Here is a 14,338-nt window from a genome sequence, read left to right as displayed (position 1 = left end):
AGACACTCACATTAAAAGTTCACCTTTTTCAGTGTTTATTAACTGATATATACATGGTTTAAAAAAAAAAAAATCAGCCAGTGTTACAAAATAATTTGCTGCTCACGTTACAGCAAAGCAACTGGAAAAAAACAAAAGCCATCAGCAAACCCACATGATGTGGCATGATCGGATCAGGGGTCACTTTTTGCCTTCAACCATGATGATGTGGTATCCGAACTTTGTTTTCACTGGAGGATCCGTGTACACTGGCTTATCCATTGTGCTGACAGGTAGTGCAAACGCAGCATCCTGAAATGGTCCCACCATTGATCCTCGAGTCATCCAGCCCAGGTCACCCTGCCAAATGCAAAGCAAACTTTCTTAGGCTTGTTTTGGCAGGTCAGCAATGAAATCTGATCCCTGCCCAGATGACATTTATTTGGTCTTTTAATCTAATCAATCTAAAAACTCATATTTCATTCATACCAACAAAATGTTTAATCATATATACATAGATGGAAGATAATTGCAATCATTAAATGGTGTCTGGAAGCAATACATGGAACCTAATGTGTTAAAAACTCTACAAAAATACCACATTTTAAGGTTAACATTTTAATATGACAAAGATGAAGCCAAGCTTAAATACTGACACACTCGTTTACGCTCACATTAGAGACCTAATTTAGAAATCTATACCACAAATGAGACAAGATTCCTCTCTATTCTGTCCGAGAGCGTTTTCCAATAAGGTGCATCAAAGCAGGTGTGATTCTGCCATCTACTGGTGAAGAACAGGAACAACTGAAACTTCAACACACAATATAGGTTTTTAACTGTAGTCCTAGAGGGTAGAGATAAAGGGATTCTCCAAGACCCAAACTAATATCCCAAATCCACTGCTAATACTTCTAAAAGTCTTATTGTGCAAAAAAGGGCAGCGAAAGCTACTAAATATGGGCATTACAAAGGTCTCTGAGGTCTGAAACCATACTGAAAAACACATTTGTTTTTCAAGCTGGAAATAACAAGAAAAACCTCAATAAATCAATCAGTCTTATCTCTTTCACTGAAGCTCGTGTCCAGACGACCCCCAGGGCATGTGGATTTCATCTACTTATCAGAGACTTTAGTACAAACTTGTGGAGTCCATGCAACTCCAGCACATTCAGTGTACTGTCTACAGATAACACCCAGTATCAATATTTTCATCTGAGAATCAATTCTTTAAAACATCAGCATCAGAAGAATTGATCTGTCAGGATTGATCCACCAATATCTACTACAGGTCCTGATCACTGCATTTAGCACTTTCAACTGATACAACATACCCTAGTCAACCTACAGATTGATTCTAAACCGCCTTATGTGTACAATCAGGTGCTTGAACAGGAAAGGCACAGAGCTGTACTGTACTGCTGATGTGGTTTTACCTATACTAAAGGCAAAAGTAATGAGTGGGGGTCCAGGCTGTAGCCTGTGTTTCTAGTTCACATTATTTATGGAACGGATGTCATAAAAGTATTGCTTACTCCTTGTCTAGCTTTGTCTTCGCTGTACTGTGATGCTACTTCGCTAAACCGCACTCCAGACTTCAGTTTCTCCATCGCCTCCATGCACTTCCCATGCTTTTCACAAAGTATATGACGAACCTGTGAGGTTGAAATCCAAGAACATCAATTCAAGTGACAATTTACAATTTAACATCATTTAACTCACAGGTAGAGATGAAGAATGTGTCGAGTCAGCATGCAGCTTGAACAGAATACTTATTTATTGAGAGAATGGTTCAGTGCAGAAGTAAAGGAGCAAAACTTTGGACACCAGTTGACCAGATTCCGGGGAAGGTGAAAATTGTGTAAATTTGACTACAGTGAAGCAATCCTTTTATTAACTTCTGTATACATAGATTGGGTGACCACTCAAGACAAATATACCTGGTTCAGTTCAGAATATTCTAGTGAAGTCAAAGACAGCTCCACTTTTGTATTTTGTGATGGAATATAAGCTCTAAACTAAGCTATATATATATATATATATATATATATATATATATATATATATATATATATATATAAAAGCTACGTCCAAATGTGTAGATCTCTGTTCTAGTAACAGAATTTCAATAGAATGAGCCGCTTTGGTCCATCTGCCAGTTCACCATGGACAATAGCAAGTGTCATCCAGGATGGGTATAGAGCTCCCTCCAGCAGTGTGCCAGGGAGCAGTGAAACTACAGTGATCGAGCTCTATTATATATCTTTGGGTTGGGATGGCATGCCGTAGGAGATCCTGAACTATCCAGTGTTCTGCTACTGCAGTCAAGGTCTTACAGAAACTTTCGAGAGTAAAGCCATACCAACAAAGTGGAGACTGTTTTGCGGGATGAAATGTGGGAGAAACTTACTATTAAAACCCTTCATTTGAGATGACACCTTGGATTAGAAGGTGGTCACAAACCTTTCGACAAAAAGTGTAGCGATAAAGATCAGTACACAATTTTGAATATGCAATACTTTATGTGTCTGGTGGCTTTATGATGAAAACTACAGTAAAAATAGACAGCATACAGACAGCATAAATGGTTGCAGGGGCTTCCAATATCACTAACAGGGTCAGAGCCTCTAACTGTGAAGACAAATGTACAGGTCAGAATATGTACCAGTTATTAACATTGAAGCAAATAGGCATGTGCTTTATTTACCTTCACTGCTGTACCTCCTTTCTGGGCCTTTTCCTTCTTATCGGTGTCTCCACTGCCGGAGGCACCAGCTCCTGCAGACAAATCCGTAATCATTAAAAGAGAACAGACCCGATACAAGCTTAACATCTGCAAACTTACCACATGACTGCTCTGCTTGCTAGCATACTTAGCAATAGCTTAGCAACATCTGCTTACTTCAGCTCAAGTTGACACAAATGATCTAGCACTAGCTAGCTAGTAAATTCGTACCCAACAACTGCTTAGTAGGTAAACTCAGCTGCAGCGATGGTTAGTTAGTGCTAATAATACTTAATGCACAAATACGATGACAGGTTTGCTAATGCTAGCTAGCTTCAAGCTAACCCAAATCCACTGTCAAGAGTCGTTTAGCATGCTAGCCTTCTGTGCAAGATATTTCACTAAAGTACGGAAATAAATGCAGTTTATTACTAGAAATAATCAGTTGCGATTAAAACACATCGCTCACCCTTTGCACCCTTGCCACCCTTCCCTTTTGGTGGCATTTCTGTTAGCAGTTAGCTAAAGCTAGCTTCCTGCCCTGCACCAGCGCGACTACACACAGCACCCAAGTTGCCAAGTGTTTCTCTCCAGCTCCCCCTGCTCCGTGTTGGAGGACCTTATTTTTCAGATTGATAAATGTGTTCTCTCACAAGACATTGATAATATATTTAGAAATGAAAACAGGCAAAAGGTATATATACAATAACAAAAAAGGAACCACTACATTAAAACGAGGCATTACATGCAATGGCCAAAACCTTACAAAAACTTTACAAACTTTACTAAACAATTCTATTAAAATTTAGATATAGTTAATGTAAATTATAGTAAATTATAATAATATGATTTATTTATTTAAGACTATTTGAGATTACTTATTGATTATTACCACTATTATATATAAATATATATATATTTTACAGTCAAACACAGTAACATCAGCAGTAAAATGCTTGCATGGTTGTCCGGTCACATGGAAATTTAAGAAGAAATACAAAAAAAAAAACAAAAAAACAAAAAATATCAAGAAATATAAAAAACATTAACAATAGAATTATAAACACAAAGATAAATATATGAAATAATTAATTTTAAATAATTAAAATACGCATTAAGGAATGTACGAGATGATGATCTATAATCTATAATGCTAACGATGGTATAATTATCTATAATCTGCATTTTTGCTCCTTTGCAAGCAGTGGCTGATGTGTCTAGAAATAATGGCAACGTTACAGTTTGAGCCCTGAGCTTCTGTCAGTGTGAAAAGCGTAGAGCTGCAGAGGGATGGGGAGCATGTCTGGAGCGGTTCGTCCTCTTAGCCAATCAGAAGCCCGCTTCTTCAAGCACGTCTGTGTTGCCATGGAAATGACTTGGTTAGACCACAACAAACCGAGGACGGAGATGACAGTTTTAGCAGCTGAATAAGTAAGAAAACCAGACAGATAGATAGATAGATCGTTTTGTGCAGACATTTAATTTACAAACAGCTTCTGCTATATTCAGCTAATTATATTTCAAATCCAACGCTATGTTTGTGCTATTCGAAAATAAAACCAACGTGAAAATGTGCTAGTAAGCCGACGCATTTGTCTATTTTCACGAAGGTTTCTGTATGTAGTGCCAATAAATCAGGGGGGTGTTAAACGACAGGAAAGTGGCAATGGGTTGTGAATTTATCACTACGTAGGAATTAGGAAAATTAGACTGAAATACACAGTAGGGTGGATGAATGAGCTTTGCAGGTCAGTTTAGGCTATAATAAGTCAGCTAGCCAGTTAACTATTAGGTGAGGAGAACAACATGGACAAATACGACCAAATTCTACCACTTGGTAGTGGAGGAGCAGGTGTCGTCCTGCTGATGAGACACAAAGACACAAAGAAGCTTTATGCTGTCAAAAGAATCCAGGTTGACAACTCTCGAAAGACAAAGACCAAAGAAGCTGTCCTGCAAGAGGCTGAAATTCTGAGGACTCTCAAGCACCCCCACATTGTGACGTGGAGTGACACTTTCTATGACGCTGCAAACGAGCACATTTACATTGCTATGGACTACTGTGACGGGGGAACACTGGATGACCAGGTTAAAGAGAGAAAGGCGGAGGAGTACTTCTCCGAACATGTGATTATGAACTGGTTCGTGCAAGTGCTCATGGCAGTCAGCTACATTCACAGTACAAAAATCCTTCACAGAGACATTAAAACCTCCAATGTGCTGTTAACCAAGAGGGGAACCATCAAGCTTGGAGATTTCGGAATATCAAAGATAATGAACCACACTCTGGATATGGCTTCCACCTGCGTAGGAACACCCTGCTACCTCAGCCCTGAGTTGTGCCAGGACATCCCATACAGCACAAAATCCGACATATGGGCTCTTGGCTGCTTACTGTATGAACTTTGCGCACTCAGGCCAGCTTTTTGGGCAAAAAATCTGCTGAATTTGTTTTACAAGATTATAAAGGGTGAATACAGCCCAGTGCCAGGACAGTACTCAGATGACCTTCACTCACTCATCGAGAAAATGCTGTGCTTGGTTCCTGAGAACAGGCCGAGTGCTAGCAGCATCCTGGGCATGTTCTATGTGCAAGAACATCTGGGCCAGTTCATTGAGCATCAAGAGACAGAACTGACCAAGGTTAATGCAGAGCCCAGGCCTCAGACAAGAGAGGAATGTGTTACAGAGGTCACATCTGCTGTAAAGAATGAAGAAGCAACACTGACCTGGAAGGACACTGTTGTTTATGTGGAAATGCCCACTCTGCAAGAAGCACCAAGTGTGGAAGGAGACGATCAGGCGCCTCTTGTAGTGGATGAGGAGATGGCCCACGCTACAACGGAGTCTGATTATTCCGAAGACTTTGAAGAAAATGAAAGCGTGTCATCTGTTGAAGGTACTTCAAAGAAGGATGCCTCCTTCAGTCCTGAGCGTCCATTTGAGGAGACTCATGGTAAGCCAAGAAGATGAGATACGTATCATCTGATATGCACTGACAGGCTCGTCATGCCACTAGAAATGACACAGATCAGATACCAGGTATGGGGAAATCAGCAGGAAATGCTGGAATGGGTATTCAAGGGAAAGAATAAATGACTCAAATTCTAAAACAAATGTGATCTGAAACAGCACACACACTGTCTGATTGTTATGCTGTAATGTTGTTAGCTGTGTAGGTAATAGAGTGTTTGAATAGCTGAGCATGATAGCCTACTTTTTAGATGCTAATCTTGCTCATCTAGAGATTATAATGGGACATCCTAGATTAACATTGCTACCAAACACTGGGTTTAAGATACAGTCCCACCAAATGTAAGTGAAGAGCTGGTTGGCTTGAATGGAAAATATCATGGTAACACAGGAAACAACACAAACACAGCAGATGATCTGCTAATTGCTGCTGCAAAAGCCAAATTAGCTAGCCAAATAGTTCATGTGAGCTGCTCACTGAATGACTATGACTACATTTCTCCAATCAGGAGCTCCAACCATCGTCTGATTTTGCTCCACCCCTGAGAAGAAACTAGGCGAAAGCCAGAATAGCTGTGTTCCAAAGCCTAGGCTGCGGCCCCGGCAGGGTGGTTCCCTGGAAGGACTGTCCTAAAAAGACTCCTTCTTCTTAGTAGCTTGTTAGTCACACAACTGGAACAGTCTAAGGAGGCAGTGTGGTGGAATCACCAGAAAGGTCCTGCTCCTTCAATTGCGGCCTCTTGCTTTTTCATTTCTTTATGGAAATGAATGTTTTGGGACAAACTCTTCTCCGGAGGCCGTGTTTTCTACCATTTTTGTGGTTCAGTGGTTCTAAGCTTTGTATATGTGCACAGCGAACTGTGGGTAACCAAGAACCAGGAAGGATACATCAGTCGAGTCCTCAAAATCGCTTAGAACGAAGAGGCTGCATTTCTAGACTGTATATGAAGGGAATACTTCATACATACTAGCCTGGGCTTAGAAATGCAGCTTGAGTGATTGCGGTCATAGACTGCCATCTTTTTTGTTTAGTTCAGAGACTGAAGTAAGTCGTACCGTGTTCTAAACCACATCGATTTTTCTGAAATGAAGATTTGGAGGCTTTTGAATAGGGTTGAGACATGTTTTAGAGTCTTACAGAGATGGGATTAGTGACAGTGTAGCTCCAGTGTTAGCCTAGTGCAGATCTGAGACATGATCATCGATTAACACAAATCAGAAATGTTGTGATTCTAAGATCATCACTTCAAACAACTATACGCAAGTACTGGGTATTGGAAGTTGTAGCCACTTTGGCATGGTCGGGCAGAAGACCCAACTTGTCATCCTCAGCTGAGAGGAAATGGGTTAAAAATATATGGACTGTGCTGAAAACCAATAAATTGTATATAAAAGTACATATTCAATGTTAGTCTAGCAGCTTCTAAACCAGACATACCAGACATGTCTTAGATGATCAACTGCTTCTGGTGTAAGTGGGAAACGAACTACATCAACACTCACCTTCATCAAAATTTTCTTTGGGATGAAGAGCATGTTTTGCCTGTAAACACATGTGTGGTACATGTTGTGGTACATATTGTGGTTGCAGTTCCTCCGGATGATGTGGATGTTATGGAGTACCCAGATGACTTTGAGGATGCTGAGGAGGAGGAGCTGGCTGAAGTGGTGAGCTGTGCTCGAAATGTCATTCAGTCCCTCTCAGAAGATGATTCCCTGGAACTGAAAGATTCTGGTGGCCTGTCAATCACCATGAGAACTCTGAAAGAGAAGTACATTGGTCAGTATGCAGATTTTTGTTCATAAAACATGCCTATAGCCCTTTTTTTAGTAGTAATAAGTATCTAATTTTAAGCATATTGATTATTAGTTACATTCCAAGTAATTATTATTACTTTGAAAAAAAAAAAAACTTATGAATAACAACATACTTAAATGGTATGATCCTGACTTTTGCAGAGGATGTTGGGCCCTTGCTATATGAGGAGATCAGTGGGCACTTTCTGAACGGCCTGAGACCAGAAGACCTGCAGCCTCAGTTCCAGCACACGGTAGGGACGGACCATCTGGAGACCTGCTATCTTATATTCAACATTGACCAGGAGGCTACGTGCTGAACAGGCGTAATTCTTACGCCATATACACATCTGTTTTAGGTCACTTTGGCAGACCATGCTAATAAATTTGATCAAAGCGTTTTAGTGAAGACCAGTCCTTCTGCTGTATCATTTATTGCATGCTTTTTTGTAATGTATCATGATTCATGCTTGTGAAGAAGTGGGATATTTCAAGGATTAATATTTTCATTTAAGTAATTATGTGTGCTTTTATTAGAATGACAGCTCCTCCTCCTATGCACTACACTGCATTACCAGTAGATGGCAGTCTACAGTTAGAAAATGAAGTAGAAAGAAAATAAGGGAATTATGCAGGCTTTTTTTTATTGTGTGCTGCTCTTAATTATTCTTATTATATTATATATTTCTTTTTAGTACTTTCATTGTGTTGGTGTAATGACAATCATACATTAAGATGATTTGCAGATGGTGGTGATTTAATGATTGTAATTAAGATGATGATGATTAGTAGTGGTGGGGACAGAGAGAGAACGTAAATGAAATACTGCCAGATAGGGTTACAACGAGGAAATTTGTAACAACAATTATGAGTTTTTAATAAAAGAAAACAACACAACAAGACAAGAGAAATATACATGTTGTTAACTGACAAGCTCCACATAGTTCCCTTGATCTGGGAATGGTCATATCATCTGAGTACGGCTGAGTAAATACTGTACATCAGACGAAAGTGCACCAGATGTCTGGCCATGTCTCCCTCCTTTGAGCTGTAATATAAAGCAGGAACGAGAGCACGGTTTGTGCATTTGTAAATTGATGGGCTACAGCTGCTGATCCTTCCCACATACATTTCCTCCTCCTCACTCGTCCCAAAGGGAAATGACATCAATAGATGGGAAAAAGGTGTCGCACATGTGAGCACTGTACATTGCAGTTCGTTTAAAGGTCCTGTATCATCATAAAATTTTTTCCCCTAAATTTCCTTAAGAGAGTTTTGGTAGTATTTGTTAACCTAGTGTCAAAATGTACTGTTTCTTACCTTGTTCAAGCAGTCAACATGCACTATATGTCCAAATGTTTGTGGACACCCCTTTGAATGAAGGAATTCAGCTTCTTCAAGTTGCACCCATTGCTGACACAAATGTGCAAATGCACACACACAGCTTGCCTTGCCAGTGGAATAGGACTCCATGGCTCCATGGCTCGCAGTTGAACCGTGTCCTCTGGAATGATGGTGATCCATCCAATACTTTGGGGATAAGTTGGGGATGAGGTGGGGTGGCGATCAGCCAATATCCTGACCTCACCATTATACTCTTGTCACCAAATGCAATCAGATCCTCACAGCAATGCTCCAAAATCTAGTAGAAAGCCTTCCCTGGACAGTAGAAACAGTTACTCCAACATAAGATGTACAAGATGTTGGGTAGTTGTAGCCACTTTGCCAAGACCCAAACTGTCACCCTCAGCTGAGAGGAAATTGGTTCGCTAACATTAAGCTTTTGGAAAGGCTTCCTAAAAAAATGCTGACTTGTCCTATCAAAAACACATGGACTGTGCTTAAAACCAACTAATTAAATTGGACTCTACTCTCACACTCTCTAAGAGTGGTCAAATATTCCACCTGAATTCGTTAAATATTGTTCAAAAGCTTATTGATGGCTATACTTGAACTTATTAATAGTCATTTAGCAAAATGCTGCTGTATGTATATTTGTTGACCCTGTATGCATAATCCTAACCCTATGTTGGTTTTAGAAACTCCTCAGAATTAAACCTTTGACCACAAGTCTACTTATAGCAGTCTTAAAGGCACAGTAACAAAAACATCTTGTTTTTTTCTTAGGAAAGGTTAAAGAAAGGTTGGTTAATGAAATAAGAAAAAAAGACCATATAAGCTCATAGTCTGGTTTGAAAACAAAATAATCAGCATATCATAGGTCCTCATAGACAAACAACAAAGTGCGATGGACATTTAAAAATGAAGGAGTAATATTCGATCTCATCGTCTCAGATGAAGCAATGAGCTGTGAGTGAAAATGGTCACGTCTAGCAGCAAGTGCTTTGCCCAACAGAACAGTCATTTATGACCTTAGCGGCAGGAGCAAGAATGTGAGGTAACCGAGCATTGTGTTTTCTTGCTAACAGACTGGAAACACTAGGGGTGTATTTAATTGGCATTCCTCTAAATGCTTTCTCGTAATGGTGCCATGTGTCCTCACAGCACTGCAGGGCCTTCCCAACAGTGGATTACTGGTCACAAAACGTCTTCTGACGAGCAACGAATGACCTTTCTCTTTTATAATTTAACTCTACAAGATGCTCCATAATTGATGATATTATGATTTTTTAATATATTGAGCAGATATATGCATATCCATATATATAGATCAAAAAGTTAGTATATGCATACTCATCCAGCCTTTCTTCCAAAATCCCATTTTATTTGCTGCAGCAACAGCAAATTCTTCTGGGATTTACAGTAGATATTTGAACATGACTGTGAGAAATTGATAGCATTAGTGAGAACAGGTACTGATGTCAAATGTTTAGTGCTGGATCATAAAGGCCAATCCAACCCATCACAAAGGGATTGAAATGGTGCTCCGTCACTCCAGAGAACCCAGTTAAACTGCTCCACATCTCAGTGGAGGTTTTATACCCCTCTTGGCCAGTGCTTGGCACGGAAAATGGTGCCCTTAGGCTCAGAGTGTCCCATTCCATTGGTAATGCTGTTCTATGGAGATTCTACTGTATAAGCTATGTGTGCACAATTGAACTCCTGTGTCAGCAATGGGTGCACCATAGTAGCTGAGCATTCACTAATTAGTAGCAGTTCCTGGACACTTCTGGTCATGTAGTGTATATTTCTATAGGGCAGCTGTAATGGTTAGAGTGCCTTTCCATTGCAAGCAATGAGACTCTTTATAAATGCATTGAAAGCAAGCAAGAGAAACTCTGAAAATGACTTCAGAAGTTTAGTCTTCTGTGTTGGTGCCCCATCCAATCTGTATTTGAAAGAGAATGAAATGAAGAAATAGACGTAGAATGCCCCGGGGCCTAGATAAAGTCCCACAGAACAAATACGAAAATTTGCACTTCACTTGAACTGAAGAAGAGCGGGTCACGACTAAAGAGAAAAACAACTCCCCCCCATAAAAAATTCAAACGCAATCCCACGAAACACAGCTCTTTTCTCCAGGTTACACTCTCGCGGGAGGAGAAAGGTTGAAACAGCAGTTGAGGACTAGTTCAGGATAGAGCCTTTAAAAAAAAAAATGCATGAGCCTGATGGAGGGTCCACTCTGCGTTATTCATCCCTGTGTGCATTTCGGTTTGTTGAGCTGGAAGAGTGGGATGGTGCTGCAAAGGGAGGTTGGTGTGAAACTGTTTCCATTCCCATCAGCCATGTTATCACTCGATGGCCTGGTGTATGACACTTCCAGGTTGGTCAATACTTCGTCCATCGTGAGGCTAATGACTTAGAAAGCCCTTCGCTCGTTTCTCTGGGCTTCGAAAGCAACGTGCTAAATGTGATGTGCCATCGACTGATCTCTGCATGAGTGCCCAACACTTCCACGCCATTGTTTTCTCCATCAGCTCTCCTCACTCACACTCAGTCAGACCCAGTCGCTCCAGAGCGGTGAATACATAACAGCCCGCTGTCGACACGCCGTGCAGTTCTTCTTCTCTTTTACCAAGCTGAAAAATATCTCCTTCACCCTGAGCTGCTGGGCAGTTTCTGTATCTTTCTGTTCTCAAGTACGAATTTTACTTTCAGTTATGTAAAGCTCTTAAAGCTTGCTGGTACCGAGAACAGTTTTATGATTAAAGAGACTTTTTTTTCCCAGTTTCAAAGTCCATGTATTAAATGCTTTATATATACAGTTCATGAAGTAGAAACATCAGGGGAGTAAATGAAGGCAGTTTGAAGACTTGTGGGTTTAAACAGATCAAAGGGAAACAAAAATGAAACTGCAACAGTTCTATCACTTATATTCCATCATCCATCAACATTATATAACAGTCACGAAGTATAGAGAATGCTGCTAAATGCGATCCTTTGCCGCAAATAAAAAATAAGCAGGGTTGTTCAGGCGAGCAGCCCAGTTATTCTGTGAAAGCTTCACATTTGCAAGACTGCAGGAAGACAGATGTGTACTAAACAGTAGATGCCATGCTGGACCAGTGAGGCTATAGTGTTGAGACTATTCAATCCTAGAACAGAGAGTGATTCTGAGGTAGTCAGACAACTTGTAGAAGATGGCAAAGGCAGATGAATGTAATCCATAATCCATAAGGTTCAATGTGCCAACAAGATCTATACTATATGTCCAAATGTTTGTGGACACCACTTCTAACGAATGCATTCAGCTACTTTAAGTCATTAACTCATTGCTGACACAGCTGTGCAAATGTGCACAGACACACAGCTTGTCTAGTCCTTGTGGAGAAAGTATGCAAGTATTACCAATGGAATAGGACTCTCTGGAGCAGATAAACATGAACCTGAGCTGTGAAGCAGTGGAACTGTGTTCTCTGGAGTGATGGTTGGTGCTCCATCTAATACTTTTGGGATACTTTTGGGACACTTTTGGGAAGGTGGTGATCATCCAACATCCTGACTTTACTGACGCCTTTGTCGCCATATGCAATCAGATCCTCACAGCAATGCTCCAAAATCTAGTGGAAAGCCTTCCCCTGTGCAATAGAGACAGTTACTCCAACTCTACTAAACTCTTTTTAATACCCTTTATTTTGAGAAAGAAAACAAACAATGAATGAGCAAGTGTCCCAATACTTTTGTCCAAATACAGTTGATACAGTTGACAGAGATTGATTACTGTAGCACTGTTTTAACTGGACTTCATGAAAAGCGGATTAAACAGGTCCAACTGACTTAAAACATTTCTGTTTTAACTAGAACCAAGAGTACAGAGCAGATTACCCCCGTTCTAAAATCTTTACACTGGCGTCCAGTGAGCTTTGAAGTAGATTTTAACATTCTGCTACTAGTCTATAAATCACTCAGTGTCTTGGCTCCAGAATACATGTGTAAACTGCTTTAAGAGTCTAAGCCAAGTCTGTGCTACACGCAATTGGAACTAACAACCACAACATCTAAGATTTGCACCAGATGTAGCAGGTTTTACACAGGCCTGCACCTTTTACCCATGCCTACAACTGTAGAACTTGGGCTTTTGTTTTTTTTGTTTCTCCTGCACTTTACTTTTAATGTTGTCCTATAAATAAAATATTATGTAAGCTTATTTTATGTATTGTATTTTATGTTCTAGGTCATCTCTAGTTTTCTGTTTTGTTTGGTCTTAATGTATATCACTTTAAACAACATTTGTGTGTGAATCATGCTATACAAATAAATTTGCATTGCCTTGTTGTTGACTTTGGTTGTGTATTAGCCAAAGCTAAATTGCTGTTTGAATAGAAGTCAGCACTACTATATGCCTAATAAACTGTTGCACTACTATGGACTGAACACCTAATTCACTTTTGCACTGCTATAGACTGCACATCTAATAAACTGTTGCACTAAAGACTGAACATCTAATAAACTGTTGCACTGCCATAGACTGAACAGCTAATAAACTGTTGCACTGCTATAGACTGAACAGCTATTAAACTGTTGCACTGCTATAGACTGAACAGCTAATAAACTGTTGCACTGCTATAGACTGAACACCTAATAAACTGTTGCACTGCTATAGACTGAACACCTAATAAACTGCTGTACTGCTATAGACCTAACAGCTAATGAACTGTTGCACTGTTATAGACTGAACACCTAATAAACTGTTGCACTGCTATAGACTGAAGATCTAATAAACTGTTGCACTGCCATAGACTGAACAGCTAATAAACTGTTGCACTGCTATAGACTGAACAGCTAATAAACTGTTGCACTGCTATAGACTGAACACCTAATAAACTGCTGCACTGCTATAGACTGAACACCTAATAAACTGTTGCACTGCTATAGACTGAACAGCTATTAAACTGTTGCACTGCTATAGACTGAACACCTAATAAACTATTGCACTGCAATAGACTGAACAGCTAATAAACTGTTGCACTGCTATAGACTGAACACCTAATAAACTGCTGCACTGCTATAGACCTAACAGCTAATGAACTGTTGCACTATTATAGACTGAACACCTAATAAACTGTTGCACTGCTATAGACTGAACACCTAATAAACTGCTGCACTGCTATAGACTGAAAAGCTAATAAACTGTTGCACTGCTATTGACTGAACACTTAATTAACTGTTGCACTGCTATAGACTATAGACTGAACAGCTATTAAACTGTTGCACTGCTATAGACTGAAGAGCTATTAAACTGTTGCACTTCTATAGTCTATAGACTGAACAGCTATTAAACTGTTGCACTGCTATAGACTGAACAGCTATTAAACTGTTGCACTGCTATAGACTGAACACCTAATAAACTGCTGCACTGCTATAGACCTAACAGCTAATGAACTGTTGCACTGCTATAGACTGAACACCTAATAAACTGTTGCACTGCTATAGACTGAACAGCTATTAAACTGTTGCACT

The 14,338-nt window shown here is 39.9% G+C and overlaps 2 protein-coding genes across 2 annotated transcripts; one reads left to right on the top strand and one right to left on the bottom strand.

The window, feature by feature from the left end:
- Positions 1-11: 11 nt before the first annotated feature.
- pin4 (protein (peptidylprolyl cis/trans isomerase) NIMA-interacting, 4 (parvulin)) lies at positions 12-3,299 on the bottom strand. Its single transcript, XM_072663567.1, has 4 exons — positions 3,174-3,299; positions 2,687-2,757; positions 1,515-1,634; positions 12-339 (listed from the first exon to the last, which is right to left on the bottom strand). The coding sequence occupies exons 1-4, from the start codon at positions 3,208-3,210 to the stop codon at positions 181-183; spliced, it is 387 nt and encodes a 128-aa protein (XP_072519668.1). The 5' UTR covers positions 3,211-3,299; the 3' UTR covers positions 12-180.
- Positions 3,300-4,106: 807 nt separating this feature from the next.
- On the top strand, positions 4,107-8,762 carry nek12 (NIMA-related kinase 12). The gene is made up of 3 exons (XM_072664090.1): positions 4,107-5,660; positions 7,269-7,457; positions 7,637-8,762. The coding sequence occupies exons 1-3, from the start codon at positions 4,511-4,513 to the stop codon at positions 7,792-7,794; spliced, it is 1,497 nt and encodes a 498-aa protein (XP_072520191.1). The 5' UTR covers positions 4,107-4,510; the 3' UTR covers positions 7,795-8,762.
- Positions 8,763-14,338: the final 5,576 nt, after the last annotated feature.

Source organism: Salminus brasiliensis, chromosome 19 (genome assembly GCF_030463535.1).
Source record: "Salminus brasiliensis chromosome 19, fSalBra1.hap2, whole genome shotgun sequence".
NCBI classification, from domain to species: Eukaryota; Metazoa; Chordata; class Actinopteri; order Characiformes; family Bryconidae; genus Salminus; species Salminus brasiliensis.
The sequence above is the reverse complement of the archived record's forward strand: the minus strand, read 5'-3'. Positions and strand labels throughout refer to the sequence as shown.